General features: G+C 34.2%; 3 protein-coding genes across 3 annotated transcripts; 2 read left to right on the top strand and 1 right to left on the bottom strand.

Moving 5' to 3' along the window:
* Nucleotides 1-443: 443 nt before the first annotated feature.
* On the top strand, nt 444-7371 carry LOC119662282 (alkaline ceramidase). Its single transcript, XM_038071874.1, has 4 exons — nt 444-539; nt 4757-5013; nt 5080-5217; nt 6938-7371. Exons 1-4 carry the CDS (start codon nt 444-446, stop codon nt 7254-7256), a joined length of 810 nt encoding a protein of 269 aa, XP_037927802.1. The 3' UTR covers nt 7257-7371.
* Nucleotides 7372-13211: 5840 nt separating this feature from the next.
* Nucleotides 13212-16196, top strand: LOC119662192 (hsp70 nucleotide exchange factor fes1). The gene is made up of 5 exons (XM_038071766.1): nt 13212-13322; nt 13380-13454; nt 14332-14869; nt 14937-15145; nt 16055-16196. Exons 1-5 carry the CDS (start codon nt 13281-13283, stop codon nt 16109-16111), a joined length of 921 nt encoding a protein of 306 aa, XP_037927694.1. The 5' UTR covers nt 13212-13280; the 3' UTR covers nt 16112-16196.
* Nucleotides 16197-20165: 3969 nt separating this feature from the next.
* On the bottom strand, nt 20166-21294 carry LOC119662243 (DNA-directed RNA polymerase II subunit RPB9-like). The gene is made up of 3 exons (XM_038071822.1): nt 21193-21294; nt 21015-21143; nt 20166-20398 (listed from the first exon to the last, which is right to left on the bottom strand). Exons 1-3 carry the CDS (start codon nt 21261-21263, stop codon nt 20218-20220), a joined length of 381 nt encoding a protein of 126 aa, XP_037927750.1. The 5' UTR covers nt 21264-21294; the 3' UTR covers nt 20166-20217.
* Between the last annotated feature and the right edge of the window lie 5821 nt (nt 21295-27115).

Genomic DNA, 27115 nt, shown 5'->3' with positions numbered 1-27115 from the left:
AATAAGTGAGTTTTATTCATTATCAGTGCAAAATAAAACTGTTTTCACTATTATGTGATAAATTATTTGTTTCCAATATACTGATATATTCAAACATGTTCTCAATCATGCTTGCGTGTGCTTGCATGCTATAATGGGCCCGGATTGTTATGCAAATCCGTGATTGTTATTGAATTTTTAAAATATTTGTGATATTTCTTACGAAAGTGATAAAATTTAATATTTAGTTGCAATACAGTTATGTTTTTATTTTTAAATAGAATTACGTAGTTTTTAAATTTAAACATTATAATAGATTAATCGACTTACCTTTTATCTAATATATAAATGCATTAATAACAATGACAGATAAGAGTTAAATAGAACAAAGAAGCGTAGTTTTTGTACGCTTTTTAAAAAACTAGAGACATAAATTAATATTTACTAGTTAATATATTATCAAAATGTCTTGGGAGCACTTGAGACCAGGAAGTTCGCCTGTGGATTGGTGCGAAGGAAATTATATAATATCCACAAACATAGCAGAATTCGTTAATACGGTATATAATTATAGTTAATTTATTTTTATTTTATTGACTCTATGCACAATCATAAAACTAATTCTTATTAATAAAGTGTAGGACTGATAATCGGTAATAGACACAAAGGAAAATTGCTACGCATTTGTATATAAATATACTTAAGTAATATATACTATCTGTTTTTATCCTAAAATTGCAATAAGTTTGTATGTAATAAAAAAGTTTTTGATTATTCTTAATCATGTAACTATGATTAGCAAATAAAAAGTGATAATTACCTACTTAATCTGCCTTGACTATTTAAATCGTATCTATCGAAAAAAAAAAATTTGGAATTCTATACATTATCTTTAGTTTGTAAAGTTTTTACATACATACACACATGCCTACATTTTCTACATACTCCAATCGAAAAAGTAATTTCTTAGACTACTAGTACTTCCTTAGTGGTAATCAACTCATTGGCTGTACTGAAAAATTTTTATTGTTAAACTAAGAATAATCAAAAATCTCTTGTTGATGAGACAGTAGAACAGAACATAAATAGGTCAAATTGTTATTGTCTAGGGAAATTGTTACTTTCTGGATTTTTCAGTCGAAGGCTTGTTAATAATCGAATTGGAATATATTCGTTGTTCTGAAGAATTGATCTAATTTGTTTAGATTACCTCTTTTAACTGCCAGTAGCAAAACCCTCTGATCTGTCAGATGGTGCCAAAACCACATAAGGTGGTGAGTATCAAGATTATTCAATATAACATGTAAATTTCTAGCAAGCAAAAGATAGATCTGGGAAATATCGCAATAGAAATGCCACTCGACCTTCATAGTATATAGTGCTATTTTTACGTCAAAGTATAAAGCCAAAGAGATTCGATCTATATCTTGGTTTAATGTCTTCTATCTAGCACTTATATTGTTAACGGCAATTTTTAACATACAGTGGCAAAATATTTTCAACAGTGCAATTTCAGACCATTACATCTAAGAAAGAAAGTATTTAACTTAAAGTCAAAAGAAATTATGAATGGGCATTTCTATTTAGTTTAAAGTAGAGTAGACACCTTTAGGTGATGAGAGGAACAGTTTAGCCTAAAGAGAGAAAGTTTGTTGGAACTCCTAATTTCTATTAACAAGAATTAATAGAATTATTAAATGTAAAAACATCAAAACTTTTAATGTTAATTTTTTCTTGCCGAAAGTGACGCGATTCGAATAGCAAAGAAAATACAAGGATAAAAATTTATTATAATTTATTGAAATTTGGCTGACCATACAACGCTGTTTTGAGTATTGTCAAATACTCATCATCAGTGGTGTTAGGATAAATTTGATAAAACTAATTTCTTAATTAGTTTATAGTCCGTATATAATTTGATTGGACTTCAAGTGACAGGCTTAGAATTCGTGCCTATCACATTAGAAAATTTCAGTTATGTCATTGTTATTGTTTTTTTCCTTTTGTTTATAATATGTAAGTATTTTTAAGCAGCATATATAGAAATTGCAGTATATATAAGCCATCATTAAGTTGCCCTGAGAAAGAAATCACTCATAAAAGGTGGAATATATAAAAAATTTGTAATTACAACGTTGTTTTGTTTTTGTTTTACTGAGCTAATAAGAAATAATTATTTCTTAAATTTACACTGATGCTGTTAAAACTATAAAAAAATTGTATTTTTATTTAAAATAGTTTTTAATTAGAAGTTGACAAATTATGGAAGTAGCAGGTGGATTATCAATATGGTATGAGTATTTTTGACAGTATGTAGTTGTTACTTCTGTAACTTTTGGAATTCCAAGATAGTCGTAATTCTGTACATTTCACACAGAATTTCACAGCACCAGCTCTTTGTCGGAGTAATTTATTTTGTATTCCCTGTGTTTTCTCAACATTACAGAAACATATTGATCTCCCGAGTTCTATGCCAGAACCTTTCTTCAACACTTAACTATCAATTTCTGATAATAAGCTAGTATAGTGACTATGATGTTAATTTTATTTGAGTTCTTTTACTTTCTAGGTGCTTAGTCCAAGACAGCCTTTGGCCTAGATATTTTACATTATTTTTTTGATGTATAGTGATATTCTTCAACTTAACTGAAGGGCATGTTTGCTTTCGCTTCGCTTATGTGTGCCAAACTCCGTTAAAAACTTGAGCACTATCCAATAGTAACGCTGTAAATTTTTATTGTCTTGTTCAATAGTGTTATGTCCTGAACTGAAGCTAAGTTATGTATCACCTCTTCAGGCTATTATATCATCATCATACTCGATAGCATTTTCTTACGGATTTTAGATTATTGATAATATATATATAGCAGAAGCAGTTTGCGTTCACTTACAAAATTGTGCTTAAATTTCGCATAACTTATTTAATTTTTACTCAAATTGATTTTTGTTTTCTGATTTATTTTAACCAAAGCAACCACAACCACAATAAAGTTCAAACACAAAAAATTAACAGCTATTTTTTAAAAAGAAAAATTAAACACAATTATATACAAAAGCAGCAATTTTCGAAACAGAAAAAGTCTGCGTACAATAATCGTTGTACGACTCCCAGATAATACTCTGCACTCACTACCTGACTTTCTGCAATAAATTTATTGTGAATAATATATGAACATATTTGCGCGCTTTTTGACATAAACCGCGCAACTATTTCGTTTGCCCAAATGTTCGAGGATTTTGTTTTACTTTAACGATGTTTTGTTTATAACAAGAGGTTTTTGGTAACGGCGCACAGACATTTAGTTGAAAGTTCATACAATCGCCACGAAATCAGCAAAATCAGCGAAAATCTACGACCAGGACTTGCATACCTTCCTGTGAACTTTTTCAGCACATTTTTACATTTTTAAGCCATTTTTATTCAATTTCAAACAAAGTAATATTCGCTCTTGTTTTGTGTTTTTTTTTTCGAATAAAGAAACAAAAAAGTGTATATCAAATACTATTTAAAACGCCTCCACAATCACCTGATCTCAATCCCATTGAGCATCTTTGGAATTTATTGGAAAAAAGAATTCGTCAGCATATGATAACAAGTAAAGAGGCTTTGCGGATTATAGTGCAAGCAGAATGGGCGAAAATTTCTGCTGAAGATACTCAAAAGTTGATTAATTTCATGCCAAACAGATTAAGTGAAGTTCTAAAACATCGTGGCAACCCAACAAAGTATTAAATTTTGCCTTATTTTTAATATTTCTACCGATTTTATCAGCTTTTTATATAACTGTACGCAGACTTTATGGGGTCTATATTTACATGCAGGGACACTTTTGTCCCGTATCTCAGGAATGAACAAACGAATACAATTTTTGTCTTTTGCTATTTAAACTTAAGGTTTCAAAGAATAAATATATGTAAAAATTTTAATTTAAAATATTTATTTATGTTGTGTTTCTTTATCACATATAAAAATTCCTAAGGTGTACGCGGACTTTATTGGCTATGTGTATATAGTATAGAGTTAGGCGATTGAAGTATTATCTATTCAAGCGACCATATCTTTGTGTGCAAAATCAGTTAAGTTAAATGGTGTATTTTCGTCCACCAGTATAACAGTTGGCGACTCTACCTGTACTATTATAACGATTTATAGTACAAACATTTTATTTATTTTGAGGTGTTTGAGTCGCTGGGTGCGACTTTCCAGCCTAATATAACGCAATCATACTATTATGGTTATGATAGCTTGTACAACAGTTGTCAATATCAGTTTGACAGATATACCTGTATGTAGTTGGTAAAGCTTCAATCGTTAACCCTGTATATTACGCCCAAACTCCAAAGGTGTTCTACAAGTAAAATACGTACATATGTATGTTTCAACATTAGACACTTTTTCTTTAATAAATTAACTCAAAAGGTAAACGGTTTTGTAGCATAAATGTATTGTAATTACTAAACGGCTTTACCACGACTTTAATCAAAAAAATATATTTATTCACATTGTTTTATTCAAACTAAATATAATTCCGATGAGGGTACGCAGATATGTACGTAGAATATCATGAGCTATAATTCCGTTGTTTTTAAAAGATATGATTTTTTTCTTTAATAAAAAATTGATTTCCTTATATGGCCAAATTTAAAATGGAATTTCCACAAATTTATTTTTGTACAATTGATATCACATTTATCATTTGTTTTGCATAAAATTCATTACTGTATAAAAATTTGTGCTAAATATTGTATTAAATATTGTCTATTTTTCTTTTTTCAGATTAGTAATGTTCTCTTTATTCTATTACCTCCCCTGTTAATTCATCTTTTTAAAGAATATGGACGGTTTGTTACCCCTGGAATACATATTTTATGGATTCTGCTTATAATAGTTGGGTTAAGTTCTATGTACTTTCATGCGACACTTAGTTTAATTGGACAATTGCTTGATGAATTAGCGATTTTATGGGTGTTCATGGCTGCTTACTCGTTGTTTTTTCCTAAGCGTTATTACCCACATTTTTGTCAAAATGATAGGTAAAGTTGAGTTGGTTTGAACTATTATATTTAATATTAATTTTAATTTATTTTTAATACACTTAGAAAGTCGTTTCGAATATTAATGCTTGTGCTTGCTATAACTGCTACTGGGTTATCTCTTTGGAAACCCATTGTTAATGCGTTTGTTCTAATGGGAATGGGAGTACCAACTATGATAATGCTTTATAAAGAATTGCAAAGGTGCGTAGCAGTCAGATTTTTTAATAATTCTTTCCATATGATGTTTATTTTAAAATGACCTAGTTATATTTTTTTTTATTTTTATTAATACGTTATGTGAAAAAAATGGAATAATTTTGTAACGTTCAATCTGTTTAATGGGTGTTTTACAGGGTTTCGTTAACTTAATTTTCGTATACATATGTACTGAATCAAATAAATCAATTTGAAGTTCCGAAGAAGAAGAAAAATGCAACTTTGTTCTGTATTCCAAATTTTTAAAGGCATGCAAATTTTTATTTTTATTTCAATGAAACATTTTTAGTTGATCTGTTATATGTTTTAATATAAACTTAAAGCATATGATAATAGATAATATAGTGGAACATTATAGAGGAAAATATAATTTCACATGTAATAACTCCAATTTTAAAAATGTAGTTTAGCATAGAGAAGAACTGAGTCTATGATAGAAAAGTGGTCTTTAGTCAAACATGTTACTATTTGCGCGACTTCACGGATAACTACCAGACTAACAATCTGGGTTATTTTTACAAATGAGACATCACTTCTCAGTAAAACAACACCATACAAATTCTAATACCATCTCAACAAAATAAGTCTGACTGTGATAACAATATGTCGATTCTCTACTTAATGACTGTCCGTCTTTACACTGCCGGAAGTTTCCATACTCAACTGGCGTTCACACCATGAGACATCTGCACATTCAATGAGCTACATTTCTTTCACTCTTGTTTTCTATTTAGGACTGTTGGGAGCTTGTACCCTATATATTTCAATTGTATTTTCCTATCGAGTAGAACTTGGGTATTTATGACCATGCTATAATTCCATTGCAGTTATATGTATTTTAAAGTATTTAAAAATAAAACAGTTTTAGCCACTTGTTTGTTATCTGTTTAATCAGTCTGTCTGTCCGTCCTAAACTTTATTACAGCAAGTATGTTATTAAAGTTTCAACTACAGCTATTTGATAAAAATATATATAGCGTGTTTTTATAAGAGGCGTCGTATTTAAATTGGAACGAAAACTTTTTTTTTTTTTTTTTTTTTTTTTTAATTTTATTTTCTTTTATTGCGATCTGTCATTCAGAGTAGACAATAAACAATATTTAAAAGTTACTAAATACTTAAAAGACCATTTTGAGCTTGAATGGACTGAGCTCAGTAGCACATCCGTCTGTTGAAGTCGGACACATTAAAGGAACGAAAACTAACACTTACTAAATAAGTAATTACTTGTTTATTCATAGATTATTTTTTAGCATTAACGACAAATGGCACCTTTGACCACATTAGTCTATTTCGTTTTGACTTAACTTCTTACCAATACGTACCGACTAACTGAGCCGGTAATTTAGAGTAGAGCGAAAGTTTCTATCGGCAGTTAATGACATGTCATGTCAAAACTCCATTGCTGAAACCGAAGATAAAGATATTATAATGCAGAATTTACGTTCGTTTCTGTTACTTGAAAAATTTAATTTTTGAATTGTTTCTTTTATTATAAAATTAACTTTAGGGTGATTTCAATTTAATACATAAAGATAAAAATTATTTTTGAAGTTTTTTATAACATTTGTTTTAAAATTCTCTAAAAACTTTAACTATGAATTGTGCACCTTATTAAGTCAATATACTAAAATAAAAACTTTAGAAAGAATAAAATAATTTTTATATGTAATTGAATTTAAATAATTTTTTTCTATAATTTTAGAGTTAAAGATCAGCGCGTATATCGTTTGGGCATTCGTTCCACGGCTGTTTGGTTGATTGCCGTATTTTGTTGGGTAAATGATAGGATGCTTTGTGATCTTTGGTCGGCAGTGAATTTTCCGTACTTGCATGGATTTTGGCATATCTTTATATTTATAGCTGCATACACAGTGTTGGTATTGTATGCATATTTTTATGTTGAAAATGAATTACCACAAAAAAGAGCTTTATTAAAATATTGGCCAATAAACGAATTTGAATTTGGCATACCATTTATTTATATTAGAAATCCTGGAATGTATTCTAAAAGTACAATTTAACTTAGGTTGTTATATGTATAAGTCACATAATAAAATTGCTGCTGATTATATTGCAAAATCTAGTTTAAAATCTTTATGCTATTAGTGAAATAAATAGTAATGACCTCAAAAATATAAAAACATATTTTATTTAACAAATTGTTTGTAAGTATAAATAATACGAATTACGTGAACTTTTTGTAAAATTAGTTAAAAATGAAAATGAAATAAAATATAAAAAAAAAAACAAATGACTTAATAACTGAAAAAATATTTTTCGCATTGCAAGAATTATTTCTAATCCAAAGTTTCGTATAAATAATATTAAATATTAGTCATCATGATAGTGGTAATAAAGTAAAATCAAAAATGTTTTGGTCAAACTACTAAGAAAATTATATATTTTATATTTATATAAAAATGCTGCGCCTCTGTCTCAACAACACATTTCAAGTTTTAAAAATTTTTTTTATAATTATACAAGTATTTGAATACAACTTTCTTAAATTACTGTTGTTATAATAACCCGCTGAGATCTACTTGTAAAATACCTTTGGGAGGTGGTGAACGATACTTGGTCGTTGTTGTTGTGGTGGGTGGGAAAGTAGTTGGGGAAAGAGGTTGGTGATGAAGGGAAAAACGAAGATAAGGGGTGAATTGACTGGGTGGGATTTAATTGAATATTAACGTCCGCGTTTAGTTCTGTTATTTAAATCAGGTAAAAACCAGATTGCCCATCGGTATACCGACGTCTGTGCAATTGGTATAATCTTTGAACGAATTATCACAAATAGGCTACAAATAACAGTATAATCCTGTAATGGCTTGTCAAAGAAGTAGTTTGGATTCAGAACTGGTAAATCCACAATATATGTAATTCGAATGGTGACAGAGATAGCATGTGAAGCTACAAGTGGCACCAGATGGAGATTTGGTGATAAAAAACACTGCACGCTACTGACATTTTATGTAAAAAATGCCTTCAATACAGCGAGCTGGTCAAAAATAATGAACGCATTAAACGATCTCCTACGTCTAATGCGCATGAGGTTTCAGGTTACCTACGCAGAATCATAGTAAATTACTTTAATAACATATTACTTTTCTATGACACAAATGAGGGAGTGAAGCAGTATATCGTATCCAAAGGTGTACCACAAGGATCAGTGTTGGGACCGACATTGTTGACGATCTTGCGGTGGCAAAAGTTCTCAAGACGACTGAAAAACTATAGGCGACATGCACTATATCAGTCAAAGTGATTTCAGAAAAAACAAGCGGTTCTTAAAAGCACCAGAAATGTGAAATAAGTAACAACTTTTAGGACAGGAAGCGGTGAAATAATATTCAAATCATAAGGCTACACGTGTAAATGCCGCGTTATCACGTAAATATTGGTGGTTTATGACCAGGCAAACGGAAATAACTAGCAAATGAAGTAAGCTCCATTATACTCTATGCGGTATCAGTTTGGGCTGATGCTACACGTAAGAAAACTTACTTGTCTGGCGTAAAATCAACGCCTCGCCTTTATGCATTGAGAGTCGCCAGTGCCTTTTGCACAGTCTCAAATGAGGCAATAGTAGTAATAGCGAGATGGCAGCGGAGATGGGCAACATCAGCAAAAAGAATGATGAACATTCGCATTGATAAAAAACATCGACGTTTGGGTGCACCGCAAACACAGACAAGTTGACTCTTTCCTTACCCAAATTCCTAGTGGTTACGGTTGCTTCAAGTATTAAACATAAGGATAATGCCAATGGTGAACACGAATGGCGAACACGAATGTCGAAAGTGTTTAATAACTGTAAACACAGCGCAGCAAATGATGCACTACTTGCGTATCCATCACCTGATGCTGAGCTAGCAATAGTTTGTGATGCATATGATGTCGCTGTTGGCGCTGTCATAGACCAATACGACCAGGGTATTTGGGTGCCACTCGGATTTTTTTCGATAAAACTTTCAGCGACGTAAAAAACTTACAGCGCATATGACAGGGAATTATTAGTAATCTACAGCATCATTCGTTTTTTCAACCACCTTCTAGAGGTATGAGTTCTCGTCATTAAAACCAACCACAAACCTCTGATATATGCTTTCAAACAGAAACAAGAGAAGGTGTCTCCACGGCAGCTCCGCCAAATCTATTATATTTCCCAATTTTCGACAAATGCGCTCTCTCGTATTTCAGCTGCATTGCTGTCAACCGCTGTCAATTTATTAACAGTTGCTTAAGAACAATAAGACGATCAAGAATTAAAGACACTGTTGCATGGGGAAACATTTTTAAAGCTACAAGCAATTGCTTTCAACGACAATAATTCCTTGTATTGCTTGATATTGTTTACCCAGTCAACGTGTAAACATACACAGACTTAATACTTTTCGGCCAATTAAAATCGATATAGCAAACAACCGTTTCGACCATGTACATATCAATATGATTGTGATACCAATGAACAAAGCGTATCGCTATTGTTTAACTACTACATAATGACGTTGGTAATTCAAACTTTTTCAGAATTGTCCTATTACTAAATAGCTGATGTAATACAGGATTATTTCTCTGTGAAAATGGAATTACTAAGGAATTTACTTAAGGTTTATTCAAATAAATTTTAACTTGCTGCAACAATTAATCTTTAGATAATTTTAAATAATTTTTAAAAGCTGTATAGACTTTTTGATTGAATCATTACAATGCTAAAACTAGAGATTCTTCCTTCCTTATATTGTATTAAAATATTGACTTAAACATTGGGAACGAAATCATTGGTATTATTTTATATTTTGGATTTAATATTATTTGTACGTATTTTTAGAGTTCATTACTTAATGATTTATTTATGTTATTATAATAACTTGCCCTATGTAAGAGGTCAAAAAGTTTTCAAAACTTTACCGGTATAAATCCACTTAAAGAATTCACATATTCTTAATTATGTATCATACATTATGTTGGGCTGTCTCCAGGGTGGGGTCCTCTCACCATTGTTATAGACGCTGGTAGTCGACGATCTACTAGTTAAACTAGAGCAAACTGAATATTATGCCATAGGTTACACAGGTGGCCTTATACAAAGTTTTGAACTGGTGTACCAAAGCTGGCCTAAGCATCAATCTAAAAAAAGCTGTAATTGTACCATTTTCCAGAAGGTACAAATTAAATATTGAGTCCCTATATATTTAAGATACGGCTATCGTATGCTCCGATGAAGTCAAATATTTAGGGCTCACCCTAGATAAGCGTCTAAACTGAAAAACTCACCTGGATAATATAATTGGCAAAGCCTCCCGGGTTATGTGGACATGTATGAACTCATGTGGTAGAACCTGGGGCCTAAGTCCTAGAATTATATCATAGTTATACCGCACAATGGTTAGACCCATTGTATTGTATCTTGTTTGGTGGAATAAAGCACAACAAAATGCTGCGAATTATTAAATGCAATAGACTGCAAAGACTCGTATGTATCGTTATAACGGGACCTATTCGAACATGTCCCACATCAGTACTGGAATACATAATTGGTCTTACGCCTCTGCATCTCTTTATTAAAAGACAGCAGTTTTGAGTGCACCTAGGCTACATCCTCTTACACAGCATACACAGAAGTCTCGACAGTCATAACTCTATCTGCAAACTACTTCCTGGCATAGAGATCTCTGATAGGACAGATCACATGGATATGAAACTTCGCTTCGTTAGAAAATTTTCATTCCCGATCGATTGGACTGGGAAAATAGCACTCTTGGAGTAGAACCAAAAGTGATTTTATGGTACACCGTTTGTTCAAAAACCAAGGAAGGAGTCTTAGCACCAGAATTTCGCTCGCGCTGTGTATATGGCCCACTGTCTTCCAAGCAGAGGTTCACGCTATTGAGGCCTGCGCTCGTGTCAACATTAAGAATGGATTGAAACGCTCAAGAATCTGTATTTATTCAGATAGTCAAGCAGCAATCAAAGCATTATGCTTCTGGAAGTTTTTCTCAAAGCTTCTAGTAGACTGCTATGACACGCTGCAGTAGCTGGCTAGGAAAAACAAAGTGATGCTTTGCTGGGTGCCTGGTCACACAGGAATAAAGGGTAATGAGTCCTGCCCGACAGTCTTGCGAGGGCAGGATCTGCCACTTAAATCTGTGGACTGGAACCTTATTGTGTATTAAGTTGGTCTACATCTAGGTCTCTAATCAATAATTGGATTTCAACCGAGAGAAGTCGCTACTGGCGCGATAGTCGAGGTAACTATCACGCTGAAGAGGTGATTCACCCCTATATTTGTAATAAGATATCTTTCTTCAGCAGAACAGCGTTGAGGTTGCTGGTGGAATATCTAACTGGTCACCACGGACTACGTTACCACCTCAACAAAATGGGTCTGTCCGAAGAGATAGAATGTAGACTCTGCTTAGAAGCAGAGGAGACATCCAGCCACATTCTATGTGACCGCCCAGCCTTGATCTGAGCCAGGAGGAGGTTACTGGGTCGAGAACTGCACTCACCTTCCGACATTAAGAGGTTCTCAACGGCCGACATTTTAGCCTTCATTCGGAAGGCGGATTGTCTTCTGTTCGGTTAGGGTCTGTTGTAGCACTAAAGATCAATCATAGTCGCAGTCCTCTGCTCAAGTGGGAGCTAGTACCCCGGTCATTCTTATCTTATATCTTATCATACACAAAATTCGGGCTTAGGGACGATTTCTCAACGAAATTACAACTAGCCAGAACAGCGCAGCTGATACAAACAGCTGTAAGTAAACGGGAATCAACCGGGATCGTAATATTCGACATAGCCAAAGCCTTCGACAAGGTCTGGCATGATGTCCTTGTAGTCAAAATGGCTCATTTTGGGGTCCCAAGTGGGCTGATTAAAATCATCGGTAGCTTCCTGCAAGAAAGGTCCTTCAGAACTAAAATCAAAAGCACTTTTGTCCGCACGAATAATAGAAGCACGTGTGCCTCAAGCGTCGCCACTGTCACCCACATTGTTTAATATATATATGGCAGACATCCCCACCTTAAGCCCCGTATCAAAGGCGCTTTACGCACACGACATGTGCTTGATCTATTCTGACCGGGATGCCGTAAATGTAAGCAATATCTTACAGAGAAATATGGACCTCATTGTGGAATGCTTCCAGAAATGGAAGACAACATTACTGTACGAATGTGTAACAAAGTCTCAAATACTACCATTAAGCAATTACAGATAGCACAAAATCTGGCTTTAATAAGACTTATTAAGATTCCTCAGTATATTAGGACAACAGATATGCATGGAGATCGACTCAGTGAAAAAATATGTCAAGGACAGAGCCTTAAAATTATTCACAAAAGTCGATACATTGCCCACCGCCGCCCTAAAAATTTTAAGTCCACCTCAGGACACACAGAAAGATATGCTGATTTACGATCCGTCATCAGTTAAAAGATAAATAAATGATAATAATTGTAGTATAGTTCAAGCTTAGTGTGGGGCAGGGATAAGCCCCCAAACCATAAAAAAAGGGTGTAGTAGCACTAACTCGAACCATCACCACCACCACCACCACCACCACAACAACAACAACAAAATAATAAAATATATGTAAATCAACTAAATGATTTAAAAAAGTTATGACACTTCTTAAATATTTTTATAGCTTTTTAATTATCTCTATATATGTCATACAAAAATAATAAAATTTATTATAATTTTTTAAATTGAATACTTACTTCTGCAATAGACAATTCATTTGCAATAACTACGATAGCTTCTTGTTATTCACAATAAAAAATATCCAACAATAAATAATAATAATACTAAATAAAATCTGCAGCAAATTTTAACAAATATTTTTTGATAAAGTTGAATTTTTTCTTCATACGCGCTTTAAGTCTTGAAAAAATTTACGGATTATAAAATGTTTGACGGATTACAAAATGTAAGTAAACACAGCAACTTTATTTAAGTTGTTTCATTTTCAGTTCGTTCTTCTCAAGTTTACTACTCAAATTATTTAAACATTGACCCGCACATTGCTGAAGTGTTTGTTAAATATGGATAAAGTACCAAGAGAGAAGCAGGATTCTTCGTTGGAGGTAAATAATTAAAATTAAATGTAAATAATGGATTAATATTATATTTTAAATTTTTAGGGTGTGTTACGGTTTGCAATATCGCAATCAGATGGGAATGCCACTGACGCTCCGGTTGAGGAAATGGATAACGAAGTAAGGCAAACATAAGTTTTTCATTTCATGTATTTGTATTGTTTATGTAGAAAAATTATTGTAAAACAAAAATTATATATATCTAGCAAAACATTAATAGATAGTAATATTTATATATCATATTTGTAACGAAAAAAAATATATAGTGACCATAAGGTGCCTCCACACTAAAGCGAAAGCTTGCGAACGTACGAATATTCGCAGGTTATCGTACCTACAAAAGTTTGTTCGTTCGCAAGCGTTCGCTTTAGTGTGGATTCACCTATACGTGGGTGACGAACTAAATGTTCTTAAAAGCTAATTTAATGCATCTAAATGTCATCTGTGCTACCTTCTCTTCAACTTGATCCGGGTTTGTATATATTAGGGGTATTAAACGTATTCACTAACATCGTAAATAGTGGAATATTATCATTCGTGTGTATATTTGTTACGGCGTTACTGAGTCATCGCTATTTAGTAAAAAAATAGTGGATGATTTTTTTTAAAAAAATTTTTTTAATAAAAATTAAATTGCATTTGAAACTTGAAGCTGGTTGTTAATAATGACAAAGAATTATAAAATTAAATAAGTTTTTTTGGTGAATATTTTCATGCTTATATTTGACACTAAATTGACTAAAACAGCAGATATAATTTTCAATTTTACGATTTTATCGAAATACATGAAAATGTGCGTTCATCAGACGTCGATCATTTTAAAATTATTATATGGCATATAATTTTAATAAGCAAATTGCATAAAAATTCTAGGTAAAACAGCTTAATTTATTTTAATTTTTTAACATCCATTATATTATAATTTTTGTTTAGTTTTAGAATTATTTAGAATTAAGAAAATAATTGTGTTAATAGATTATTATTTCTTTCATTTTAGAGAAAGGAGTTCTTGAACAATGTTTTAAAATCTATGTCTTCCAATGTCAGCGATGAACTTAAAAACTCTGTAAAAGTATTATCTGAACCGTCTGCAAATAATTCAGAAAAATTAGATGCACTTGCTTTTATACGTGATAACGCCGATAATATTGATTTCGCTAATGCCTTTGCGAAAACTGGTGGAACAAAAGTTTTGATTGAATGCATTGAAGCTGAAGATACTGAAATTAGTTCCAATGCAATTTATATAGTTGGCGAAATGGCGCAAAATAATCCTTTTTGTCAACAGCATTTCATTGATGCCAGAGTAGTACCTTTACTTACTTCACAATTAGATCGTGAAGAGGTTGTTACTTGCGCTGCTTTATATGCTCTTTCAGCAATTTGCCGGAGCTATAAACCAGGATGTATGGAATTTATTAAAAATAATGGTGTTGAGGTCCTGCTTATAAGTTTACGTTCACCTAACTCAAAAATTTTTATTAAGAGTGCGTTTTTAATAAGTGTATTATCTTCGGAATACCCAAATTTTCGTGGTAAGTAATTTTAAATTATATCTCGTACACAGCTCCTTTAACTAATTATTGTTCAATATATTTGCAGATCAATTAGCCAAAACTAATGCAATGGAGTTACTGGTCAATAATATTGAGAATTTGGTAGGTTTCGATATGAAACTTGATGCAGTCCTTCGGGCTCTTTCGCAGCTTACTGGTAGTACTAAGTGGAATTTGAGTTCTTCGACGCAATTAAAGTTAGAGCAATCCTTAAAGACAATAATAGAACGTGACAATAACCTAGATGCGTGCAAGGTAACCTATTTTTGTATTTGTTCTTTATTAATTATGGTTAGAAAAATTAGGTTTTCGTGGTTTTCAAACATATCACATAATATAGCTTATAAGACTCAAAAACAAACTTGATCCATGGATGCGAAACTAAATTGTTTTGTCAATAACTTTTTTTATTATAAAAAAGCAGAAATAAAACACCACTAGTCAGCATATGTGTTGAGATAGTTTTTAATTAAAAAGTATTTATTTAAATTAAATTAGTATAGAAGTAGGAATTTAGAAGAATAATTAATTTAATGTATTGCATTAATTGAATATATGTGTACTGAACGAAAAGAAACTAAATTTATGTTAGCCATTATAAACGCAACTGATAATAAAGATTTTTATTATGAAGATCTTATTAGGAATTCTCTTAATGAAGGCAAAGGCGAATTTGCCGAAACACGTGTAAAGATACAAAAAAGACTACGTATAAAATAAAAGTTAAAATATTAAAAAACAAAAACCGATTTTAAAAGATCTTTATTATTATTATATTAATAATAAAGATTATTAAAAAATGATTCCAACACTGGCTGGGTCTACGTGCCGGAGCGAGTTTTTAAGTTCGACGACTATGTGCCGTTTACCATTCCCAAATGGACAATATTTCGGTGGGCTACGATACAAACAATATTTTTGTGTAACACAGAAATAACAATCCAGTTCACAAAAAATTTTTATTAAAGTACTCACTCATAAAATTAATTTATTTTGGCTGCACTAATAAGAAACTAAAACCCTTGAGTACAAAGAGAAAAGACAAAATTTGAATATTACTATTTAATCACAACATACTAGCCATAAATTATGGAATTTTGCAAATAATATATGTAAAACATGTTTTCTTATAAATTCTAATATACAACTTTTTTTTACTTTCAGGAAATGGTCGAGTATGCCGAAAAGATTCTAAAGAATATAAAATCACATGTACTTTAAAAATTATATTTTTTAAACAGTTAACTATTAATAAGAACGCTTTTATACATTATGTACAAAAAAAGAATTACTTAACTAAACAAAACTTGTTTTTTAATTTTTTATATTAAATCTTTATATAAACTTTTACTCGAGATTTTCTAACTATAGAAATTAATCCATATTTTAGAAATTTGAAAAAAAATTTTATCAGTTCAATAATATTCAATTAAAATGTATTTGCTAATGGGCATGTTATGATTGCAGTCACAGTTTCCAATTGTTGTTGGTTTCAATGCAAAAAAAGTGAGCTGTCAGTGTCAAATTTTCATTTTACATTAAAAGCAACAACAATTGGTGACTGACTGCAATAACATGCCCCTAACAAAGTAATCGAAGTATGCAAGAGGTACTTAGGCTGATCCCACGATAATGCGGAATGAAGAGTACTGAGATTCCAATTATTGGGCATATTTTCATCCAACTATATTCTGTAGATAAGTTGATGCATGCTCCCTAGTAGCATATCGGATTTGAACAATTCCGCGGATTTGAACAATTCCATCTGCGCGTACCGTATGGCTAGATGGCCATCATTTTCGATTGCGGACTCCGAGAGCATTTCTTCAAAGGCGAAATTGATGTTATCATCGCCAGATAGTAGTTTGGAGAAATCTTCCTTTCATACATTCATCACATTCTGGTAATGTGGTTACGGATACAACCAGATTACCATTTGCGTCCTTATAGATTGATGCACTAAGCTTTGAGTTAGACAGTTGATTTCTGATAAAATTTACGGGCATCATTTCTGTTTCTACACAACTAGATTTGCTTTCGCTGGCGCATTTCTTGATGTCGTTTCTTCCGTCGAAATAGGCGCCTCTTTAGCTTCTTCGTCTCATCATCGATTGACGACAATTGTTGTACGAATGCTTGTGTCGCGGGGGATGTTGAAAACTAAGAACATCTTCCGCAGTTGTGCGTAGGGAGTATGAGATATGTTCCCATTGTCTAACGGTGTTATCGGGACGGAAGGGTTGTTTGTTTAATCGGTTGAAGAGTTGAGCGGCAAACACTTTAGTTATCTCTCATCTTACCAACATCAAGTTTTTACTGTGCAGGGGAGCGTACGTTGTTGACGGCACTAAGCCGCATGCGTACCTTGGCTGCCATAAGGTAGTGGTCTGAGTCGATTGACGGTTGCATCAAATTTTTCTTCTTTTTCGACCTTTGCGTTAAAATTCCCGAAAATATGGACGAGACTGTGGTCATAAATTGCAGCCAGTCTCACGTAGAATGTATCTTTGGTCAAGTCGTCCTTTTATTTTGTTGGCACATGAGGGCAAATTAGGGTGACATTAAAAAATTTTCCCTTGATACGGATTATAGTAAGCAGTAGGCATCACCTTGTTGCACGCCAGTGTTGAGTTAGAATTGTTTGGAATAAGATTTTTCTACTGCTACTTTTGTTGTTGTGCCTTCTAGTCATTACGACGAGATTATCTATTTTTTTAGATACACCTTGCATCAAAAGGGTGTTTTTTTATACAGCTTTTATGAGCACTATCAAAAACTAGTTAGTGCATATAAATTCCATATTCGATACATTTTTCCGCTGCTTGTGATAGTACAAATAGTTGATCGGTGGCGCCTCTGCATTGATGGAATCCGCATTGATATTCACCCAGGTATTCTTCCGCTATCCCTTTAATCCTATTTGGAATTATGATTGTTAGCCCCTTGTAAGTAACACATAGCAATGTTATGCCTCTGTAGTTTGTACATTCTAATCTATTACCTTTTTTATACCCGTAGTTAGCAAGCTTGCCTGTAGCTAAGCCGCTACACCATGTCAAGGTGCCCACCAAGTAGGGGCGTGTTATAGTGAAATTTAAACTAAATTTGAAAATTTGGTTTTTGAAAGCATAATGAACTAAGAATTATTGAAAAAAAAACAAAACATTAAAAATTATATCAATTAAATTTCAATTTTTGTACTATTTCTTGCTTTTTAGTTAAGCTTGGTACTAGTATCTATTTCGCAGGTAAAATTTACATTAAACTAAATATTGAACACAATTTTAACATTGCAGAAATTTTTTGATATAAAATTTTATGTTAATTTTGTTTGCGAAATGGATGTTAGTTTTAGGCTTAGGACAAAATATGGTATAACAAATTCAGTTGATTTGGGAGTTAAATTTTACTTTTTTAAGAAAGTATTCAAAAAGACTTTCAGATCTGAATTTTATAATTTATTTTGAGCAGAACTTAAACTTTTGTCTGACATAACCTTTCTAGGCACACAACGAGTTTGCCCCAGAGGCTTTGTTACATCTGACACTGAGCTAAGACTCAACCGTACTCCCATTCAGCTTGTTTCCAAGCTGAAATATCTTGACATTGTACCGATGATTGAATTTTTACGCATCATTGCCTGCAACCGGTAAATTTTATTCAGTCTTACTCCCGGAGTAAGAAATCTCAAGAATAAGACAAAGGAAATCGTCTGAAAGCCGAAATATAACACAGCATTTGAGAACTAGTGCATCCTACGAAGTTCAGCTTTATAGTGCCGTGCCTGATGCACAGTTACTGATGCTTCCGTCCATCAGTTGGTTCGGTTCTGTAGCAGATTGTAAGGGGTTAAACTCAAGTTCCAGCATTCTATTCGAAGGCGTTGAATACAGTATACAGAGAGATCACCTTCATTGCGCAAACCATTTAGCACTTTTAGTAAGCACTTAAAGGCGGGAAATTTTTCTTTTTAACTGCCCATATGTCTGTTATGTTTGTGTTCCGACAGCATAGCAAAAATATCACCAATAAGTACCTTTCTAACCACCTATCTCCAACACTGAGATGTTCTGTTATGTGTTCAGCGAGCGAATTCGACCGTTTGTTTCAGCCATCAGCCGCCAGATAGTTAGCAAAACTGCAACCATCGGCATATCAAGGTGTTAGAGCAAGGTTTATTCTATTTCAAACAAGCTTCGTTGACCAGGACGCAAAGAGTTTCGTCAGGAGATGTGGGTCAAGCCAGATGTCAAAGATGCAGCATCACACTCGTACTGGTTCTATCGCAGCAGTTTATTGCCGAATCCACTTGGTAACATTGGAACCATTGCCACAGAGTCCAGGAAAGCGGTATGCTACAATCAGTAACAATAGTTTCTCACGCTGAGTGAAGAGGTAGCAGCAGCATTTATCGACGGTTGGGTCGCAAAATTTCGGCTCGTCGCGTGTTTTCACCCCGGACCTTGAGCGTTAACGACGAAGATGTTACTCCGACTAGATGTTAATTTTCTTAGAACCTTCGAGCAGTTACTAGCAGATGTCACCAACTAGCCAGCTGAAGCGCATTTCGTTAAGTTGTGAAGCACATGATAGCGTTGTGTGAGAAACCAGCCTGCCACATGACATAATTCACAGTCGGTGTAAGCATGGCAAGCAATACATAATACTATATTTAATTACATTTTTTATCAATGTATATAAAATGTGTATATGTTAATAAATACAAACTTCTATAGTATAGAACAGAAACGATTATTACATAAACTATTATAAACTATAATTAATTTAGTGTTATAAACATTAACCAGTGATTATTAAACTGTTGCTCTAAGCACGAAAAAGAACAAAATTATTTATTCACATTAGACGAATCTATAATAATTTATAATAACGCCAATTTTATTATCTAATTTATTAACTTTAGTAAATTATTTTTAGGATTTTTTGTGATTTTTAAAAGTTTATGTCAAGAAAATTATAAGATATTTTTTAATTTTGGTTTTTTATTAAATTATGCCTGTTTGCAAAGGAACTGTGCTACTAAAATGGGTTTATCTCGAAATTATTTTGAATTATAAAAGCTTTTTGTGTGGAAACACTTTTGAATTTATAAACTTTAAAAATTTACAAACAAAGAAAACTATTTATTTTTTCTAAGTTGAAAAACTCCGAAATGACATCAGTATTATTATAGCTGAAAACCGCATTTAAATTTGATATTATATCAAAAATTATAACACAAAATTTAATTTTAATATTTTATTAATTTGATTTAATTAGTCAACATTTTCTTAATTGCATTTATACAAGGCATCCTTTCACAAAATTTATGCAAACCATTTGAAATTACACTCTAAATTTAGACAAACATAAAACATCCTTGTATCTCCGCGATCAGTAGTTGGAAAGTAAGTGGTCTCAGGGTATTTGCATTTTGGGCAAGGATGTTCATCAGAACGGGGCAATGAAGGATCACTTAAAATTTTAGGATTCACGTACGTTAGTTCCCTATAATATAAAGGATATAATTTTTGCATAAAAATTTATTAATTTTAAATAACTAATTTTGTATTGTTCTTAAAAAAAATATTTTTTACAATTATAAAGTAATTCCCCCTTTAACGCGGTAGGTTAGTTGCGGGTTATAGGAAAACTCGTTATAAGGGTATTCCCGTGTATCCCGTATACACACGTATAAAGGTACGCGAAGTTAATAATGAACTGTACAAATTCCCGCGTTATATCGAGGAATGCCCGTGTTATACGGGGATTGAAATCGCGCAATATGAAAACACATTATAAGGGTGTCGCGATATAGGAGGATTACTGTATAATTAAAATTGCACCACCCATAAAAATGTTTATTTGTACATCAACTTCCTGGTACCTTATATTTATATATATGGAAATCCAGTAGCTAAAATTCATGAGAATAAATATACTACAGATATATATTACCAAGTTGATAGAAAAACTAATTTTTCTAATGATAGATTTTGAATTAATATATTAGGTATAAAAAAAATATTAACTTCAAACTTAACGCTTTTTCTTCAAACATATAAAATCTTATATATTTTAAAATATGTGTATAATATTCACATATTCATAAGCAAAAACTTACTCAACACTTTTTTTAATAATATTTATAAAAACGCAGTTTGATTCTGCAACTTTTTCAAATTCGCACAGACGACAAATATACATAAGGACATGCCTCTCATCATCTTCTCTTGCAAGTAAAGTGTTGTGACTAAAACAAATCCATTAAATATTATCTACAATAGTTATGTATCGCTTACCATTCAGGGCAAAATTTAAGCGATAGAAACGGAATACGCTTCGATCTTTCCTTATGAAATTCCAAAGCCATTTTTTCTGCCAACCGTTTCAAATGCAACGTTTACGCAAAATGATTTTATTATTTTCAATTTAGTATATTAACAACAATACATTCATGTGTCATACAAGAATGTCACACAAACGGTACGAATTGTAATAAACACGCATGAAGTGCATATATTAAAAGCGTGAAAATATGTGTACGTATGTACCTACATATATGCTATATAATTGGACATGCAATATATCTAAAAGTTAATTTAATGCATATTATTTATATTGTTTTTAAGATTTTTTAATATTTTTCGTAAAAATCTGCTTCTGTTGTTTATTAATTCAAATTCAAATTCATTAAGTAGAGTAAACAAGAGACGGGGAAAACCCGAATGAAGTTACTGATGTATATTACTTTATATTGCTTGCCATGCTTAGTAAGTATCGATAGCATGGCTATAATAAAGGTCTTATGTTGCGAATTGAATAAGTAAATCAGAAGTGATGTGCAGTCTAAAAACGCTGAGCGTCGCTACTTTTTCTTATCGTTCAACTGCTTAATGTGATTCTGATTGTAAATATTTACTTTATTGATTTAAAATTCTTTTACAAAGTTTTCTTAAAGCTAGGATTACATAGTTTTAGTTAGTTCCTAAACATTTAGTATTTTTGTAAGAGTATTTATCTCTTTCAGGTAGTTAGTTTTTTTCTTCGGTTACAATTTATAGCTTTACAATTACATCTTTTAATATTTTTCTGAAAAAAAAAATTTGATTTACTCTACTTCAACTTCTACCTTAATCTAACCTACAGCTAGTATTTGCAATATTTACCGGCAGAATAGCACCTAATGTTAACTTTCAGCTAGAAATTATATCTTGCCACGATGCACCACCGCAGTATGGCATTGCACCAAATATCTCGCTCACCTGTGTACATCTCTCCCAATACGTAATGTAAGTGACTAATTCTCATATGTTGGTTTCAAACACGTCGACATCGAGCGCTTTACAGTAAATCCATTACCTCATTGCTTCGTTGGAACACTCAATACCAAGCATAGGTCGCACCAAGAGGAAGTCTTTGTATATTATGTATTTGCTAGCTGCTGTTCTGGCTGCTACTGAATGTTCAACTGCTTAACCTCTTAAAAGAGCTTAGCTGTAAGATGTCGAATCACAGAGAAAAGTTCCAGCTATGTTTCTTTGCAGCACTTTTTTCTACTGTGAGTTTTAGTTGTACTCTAGTCGTCATGGTATAAAATTGTATTTGGTGCGAGCATAGTACCTCCCTACTATCGAGGATTGTGTGCTACTTTGCTCTGTTGGTACTGCTGTCACTCCGTGTTTTAATTGCTATAAGCGCGCAACTTGATCGGTTACTGTACCGTTCTGTCTGATCGCCTAATCATGGAACTTGTTGGTGGTTGGTTCACGAATGAGGGTATACCTTCTGTTACTTCGACCACCGGAGGCTTAAGAGACGTTTGCGACTTTACTTCTTTGTTGCTCTTATTGTCGTTTAACGTCTCTCGGTTTAAGATACACCACGCGGTAAGGCCCAGCATAAGGGTGGCTGAATGGGTCATGCATGCGGCCGACTCGCAGGAAAATGAATTTACTAGTTGACAGCTAGCTGGGCATAAACACTGGTCGTAAATCATGTCGTGTGGTAGACTGGGTTCTCTCAGAACGTTATCTTGTCTTGCTCCATGACTTAATGAAATCCGCTTTAGCCAGTTTGATAGCGACATCAGTTAGCAACTGCCTGAAGGTGCTAAGTTGATTAACATCTAGTCAGAATATCATCTTCACCGGACTAGCGTTCTGTGCTTTCCTAGATTCCAACAATATCAATGAGAGGAGTGCTGTTTTAATAAATAGGTCTGTTCCCGTGCGGTGTTGAAGTAAAATTAAATACCAAATTACTTGCTAGTAGAACAGCATTTAAATACTACTTAACAATAATACTAAATACTTATGTTTATATCTAATATACACAACATAAATATCTAATTGTGAATAAAAAAGCAATTGTGGAGGCTTAATGTAGAAGAGTGAATAAAAAAGACAACAATCAATTTATACACTTGTAAAAGGATGCTGGACAGCACATAGGTGCAACGGAACATTAACCATATGATAGTTTAGAATCATTTGGAAAGAACAGATTACGCAAAGGCGATTGATATGCTGCTAAAATGCTGCTAAAACGCAACACAATCGAAACACATATGAAGCGAATCATTTCAGAATATGAAAAATATATCAAATACGAGAAAATTTTATAATTTTCATAGTGTTGTCTTTTATGATATCAATATTTTTATGACCACGGTCTTTCCCGATTGTTATAATAGCATGAGAGACGCTGTAACGCATAGAATAGGGGATGCCTTTTCCGTTATAGAGTGAAAGGAGGAAAATTAAATACCTCCCGCGGACCAAATGATCAGAAGAAGGTCATATCCTTAAAAACCCCTAAATGTAAGCTACGTATTGGAAATTTTGAGGTCGTAGGTTGCGGATACCATAACTAGTCAACGATGGCGATCGTATAACTTCAATCGTCGGTATGGAGGCAACAGTTAGCAGCACCAATACCAAAATCGGATGCGGTAGGCCAATCACCTGCCCAATTTAAACCAACTGATTAAGGAAACCGCAATAAATAATTATAGAAATGGACACAATTTACAGATGACGACCTTCAGCATGACAACTAACACATGAACCTGTAATAGAAAGACGCTTTTGTAATCCTCACGCCTTACGGAACAACGAATTTCAAAATCACAAACCTAACTTCTTAGGCTATTTCAAAGTACGTTGGCCTGACACTGGTGAGCAGATAACGGCAGACGGGCACACCATAATTTTCTCTGATAGTGAAATAAACCAGCCGCGAAGAAATCGGGCTGTCGGGTTTTTGCTCTCAAAAGAGATTCGCAAAGCACTGATGAGCTTTGAAAGGGCAGCCTTTCTCAGATAGGGTCATTTGCATAAGTTTACGGACCCGAGCTAGAAATCTATTTTGCTTGCAATGCTACGCACTTACCGACTATGCAGACTTTTCCATTAAGGAGGAATTTCACTAATTAAGGAGGATATACTAATTGTCATGGGCAAGTTTAACGACCAAGTTGGTACTGAAAACACGGGCATAGAATGTTGTATGGGCAAACATGACATCGGTAGAAAAACAGAAAACGGTCTGAGATTTAGTGGAATGTGCGCAACGAACAACTTGGTTATACGAAAGACAATATTTTCGCACAAGCGCATCCATAAATTCACATCGGTATCGCCAGACCATAGAACTGAAAATTAAATCGACCACATCACCATCTGTAAGAAATGCCATGGATCTGTACGGATTGTACGGAATCGCAGAGGAGCAGATCTTTTCAGCAATCATTACCTAATCGCTGTCATTTGACTAAAAATATGTCCAGTAAGTGACAAAAAAGCTAAAATGCCAAAGAAAATTACCGCCGACAAATTCGTACGTGATTTAAACAACATAACTGGCAGCTACTTTGATACGGCGCGGCCGCAAACAAGGCATACTGCCAGCCTGCATGCCGAAGTTACTTTCTCAAGCTGACGACTTTCTCAAATCTCTCGAGCGCTCCCCACTCGCAGTTATTTTGATACGGCGTGGCCGTCAACGAGACATGAGGCCAGCCTACAGATCAAACTCACTTTCTCAAGCCGACAAATTTCTCAAATCTCTTCACTTGGAGGTATTTTGACACGACGCGGCCGCCGACGAGGCATGAGGGCAGTTAAAGTTATGTATCGAAGCGATGATTATCGGTGTTCTCTCCGGCTCCAGCGTTTATCACCATAACTACAGCCAGCAGCACACGCTAAACAGTAGCCAGTAGCAGCCATAATAAACGCCGCTAAAATTGTCGCAACGATACGCGCAAACTAAACCAAACCGGTATCCGACTCCGTTTATCCATGATGTGACGAGTATTCTTCATGGTAAAACTGTGTTTTCGAAGATTGACTTGCAGAAAGCGTATCATCAGATACCGCTCGCACCAGCAGACATCCCGAAAACGGTTTATGACTTGAATGATCTTGCCCAAGCTACTTTGCTTAACTTTATGGCTCTGGATGCACAATTGACGCTCACGACTGATGCTTCAGACTTTACGGTGGGTGCTGTTTTGCAACAAGTGGTGAAATGAGTGACTCAGCCGTTGACATTTTATTCAAAAGGTTTGAGTCCAGCACAGACTAGGTACAGTGCTTATGATCGTGAGTTGACCACTATCTATCAAGCTGTCCAACATTTCAAGTATGAATTGAAGGCACATGATTTCGTCATTTTTACGGATCACAAACCATTAATGTTTGCGTTCAGGTAAATTAGTGAGAAGGCATCTTCTCGTCGTGCTATGCAGCTGCAGTTTATTAGTCAGTATTGCACTAATATTCGTCATCTGGCTGGTGCAGATAATACAGTGGCTGACTCTTTGTCTCGGCTTGCAACGGTTCAGATGGAGGCAAATGAGATTGAGTTGATTGCATAAGACTGATGCAGAATTGCTCCCTCAGCTGCAGTGCCAGTCTGAGAATGGCGTTGGGTTATTGAATTGTACTGCGATGTGTCACGCAGTCGTGTTCGGCCCTTTGTCCCCGCAAACTGTCTGCAGCTGGTGCTTACAAAAGTCCACGCTTTGGCTCATCCTGGTATTAGAGCAACGCGGAAGTTGGTGCAGGCTAGGTATGCTTGGCCTGGGTTGGTTAGAGATATTGCAGTGTTTGTGCGTAGTTGCGTCGTGTGAAAAATTGGTTAATTTGCTGATGTTGATAGTCGGTTCCAGCATGTTCATGTTGACATTGTGGGCCCATTGCCTTTGTCTCGATGGCTTGTTGCTGTGCCTTTGGCAGGTATTACTACAGAGGTAGATACAACGCCTTTTATAGACGGTTGGGTGGTAAGTTTTGGTTCTCCGCATGCTATTACCACTGATTTGGGTCGGTAGTTTGAGTCTACTGTATTTCGGGAAGTGACGGGATTGCTTGGAGAGAAGTATATTCATACCACGGCTTATCACCCTCAAGCAAATAGCATGGTCAAGCGTTTTTATAGGACATTGAAGGCGGCCATCCGGTGTCATTCCTCAAGCAATTTAAAGAGGTCTTTTCCACTTGTGTTGTTGGGATTACGAACAACACCGAAGCTAGATCTAAATGATAGTCCTTCAGAGATGTTGTTTGAAAATCCTCTTTGTGTTCCGGGGCAGATGCTTTCGGATTTCAAGCAGAAATCGTCGGAGACTGATTTCGTTTCGTCGTTGCGAAGGGCGTTAGCGAAGGTTAAAGCCGCTGAATCAACCAGGCACTGTCATTCATCTGTGTATTTTCCGCGTGACGTTACCAATTGTAAACACGTTTTTCTTCGAGTGGATCGTTCGCGATCTCCACTTGAGCAGCCGTATGAAAGTCCATTTGAGATGCTGAGACGTAGTAAGAAAACGCCGGTCATTGTTTGCCGCGGAAAAGAGGTGACGGGTTCGAATGACAGGTTGAAAGCGGCATACTTAACTTGTAATGACCAGAAATGCGTCAGCCCACAGCGCTGCTGGATAGTGGTCAGCCAGTGACTGCTTGCAATCGTAGGCGTGTATCCCTGTCGCCGATTCCGAAAGTGACGCGGGCTGATAGAGTAGTGCGTTTTCCAGCAAGGTTAGCGGAGTTTCGAGATTAAGTCTGTGTAGTTCGACTCAGTTGTGGTGTCGCGTTGTTGCTGGTACTCCATCGCTAGGAGGAATTACTGTGGCGATCCAGTAAGCTATGGATTTGTTGAGATTGAAAAGTAAAATTCAATTTCAAATATTTTGATCATTGATAATTGTTAGTGCTTCTATTC

This window comes from Teleopsis dalmanni, chromosome X, assembly GCF_002237135.1.
Source record: "Teleopsis dalmanni isolate 2A chromosome X, ASM223713v2, whole genome shotgun sequence".
Lineage (NCBI taxonomy): Eukaryota > Metazoa > Arthropoda > Insecta > Diptera > Diopsidae > Teleopsis > Teleopsis dalmanni.
Note: the sequence above shows the minus strand (reverse complement) of the source record. Positions and strands in the feature narration are given on the sequence as shown.

Bases quoted from the DNA above. Each gene is read 5' to 3' on its own strand.
- LOC119662282 (XM_038071874.1), top strand. From the start codon at position 444: ATGTCTTGGGAGCACTTGAGACCAGGAAGTTCGCCTGTGGATTGGTGC. The intron at 540-4,756 runs GTATATAATTAT...TTCTTTTTTCAG, and splicing joins TAGCAGAATTCGTTAATACG to ATTAGTAATGTTCTCTTTAT. The intron at 5,218-6,937 runs GTGCGTAGCAGT...CTATAATTTTAG, and splicing joins CTTTATAAAGAATTGCAAAG to AGTTAAAGATCAGCGCGTAT.
- LOC119662192 (XM_038071766.1), top strand. From the start codon at position 13,281: ATGGATAAAGTACCAAGAGAGAAGCAGGATTCTTCGTTGGAG. The intron at 13,323-13,379 runs GTAAATAATTAA...TTAAATTTTTAG, and splicing joins AGCAGGATTCTTCGTTGGAG to GGTGTGTTACGGTTTGCAAT. The intron at 14,870-14,936 runs GTAAGTAATTTT...ATATATTTGCAG, and splicing joins GGAATACCCAAATTTTCGTG to ATCAATTAGCCAAAACTAAT.
- LOC119662243 (XM_038071822.1), bottom strand. From the start codon at position 21,263: ATGGCTTTGGAATTTCATAAGGAAAGATCGAAGCGTATTCCGTTTCTA. The intron at 21,144-21,192 runs GTAAGCGATACA...GATTTGTTTTAG, and splicing joins CTTAAATTTTGCCCTGAATG to TCACAACACTTTACTTGCAA. The intron at 20,399-21,014 runs GTAAGTTTTTGC...TTTATATTATAG, and splicing joins ATTATTAAAAAAAGTGTTGA to GGAACTAACGTACGTGAATC.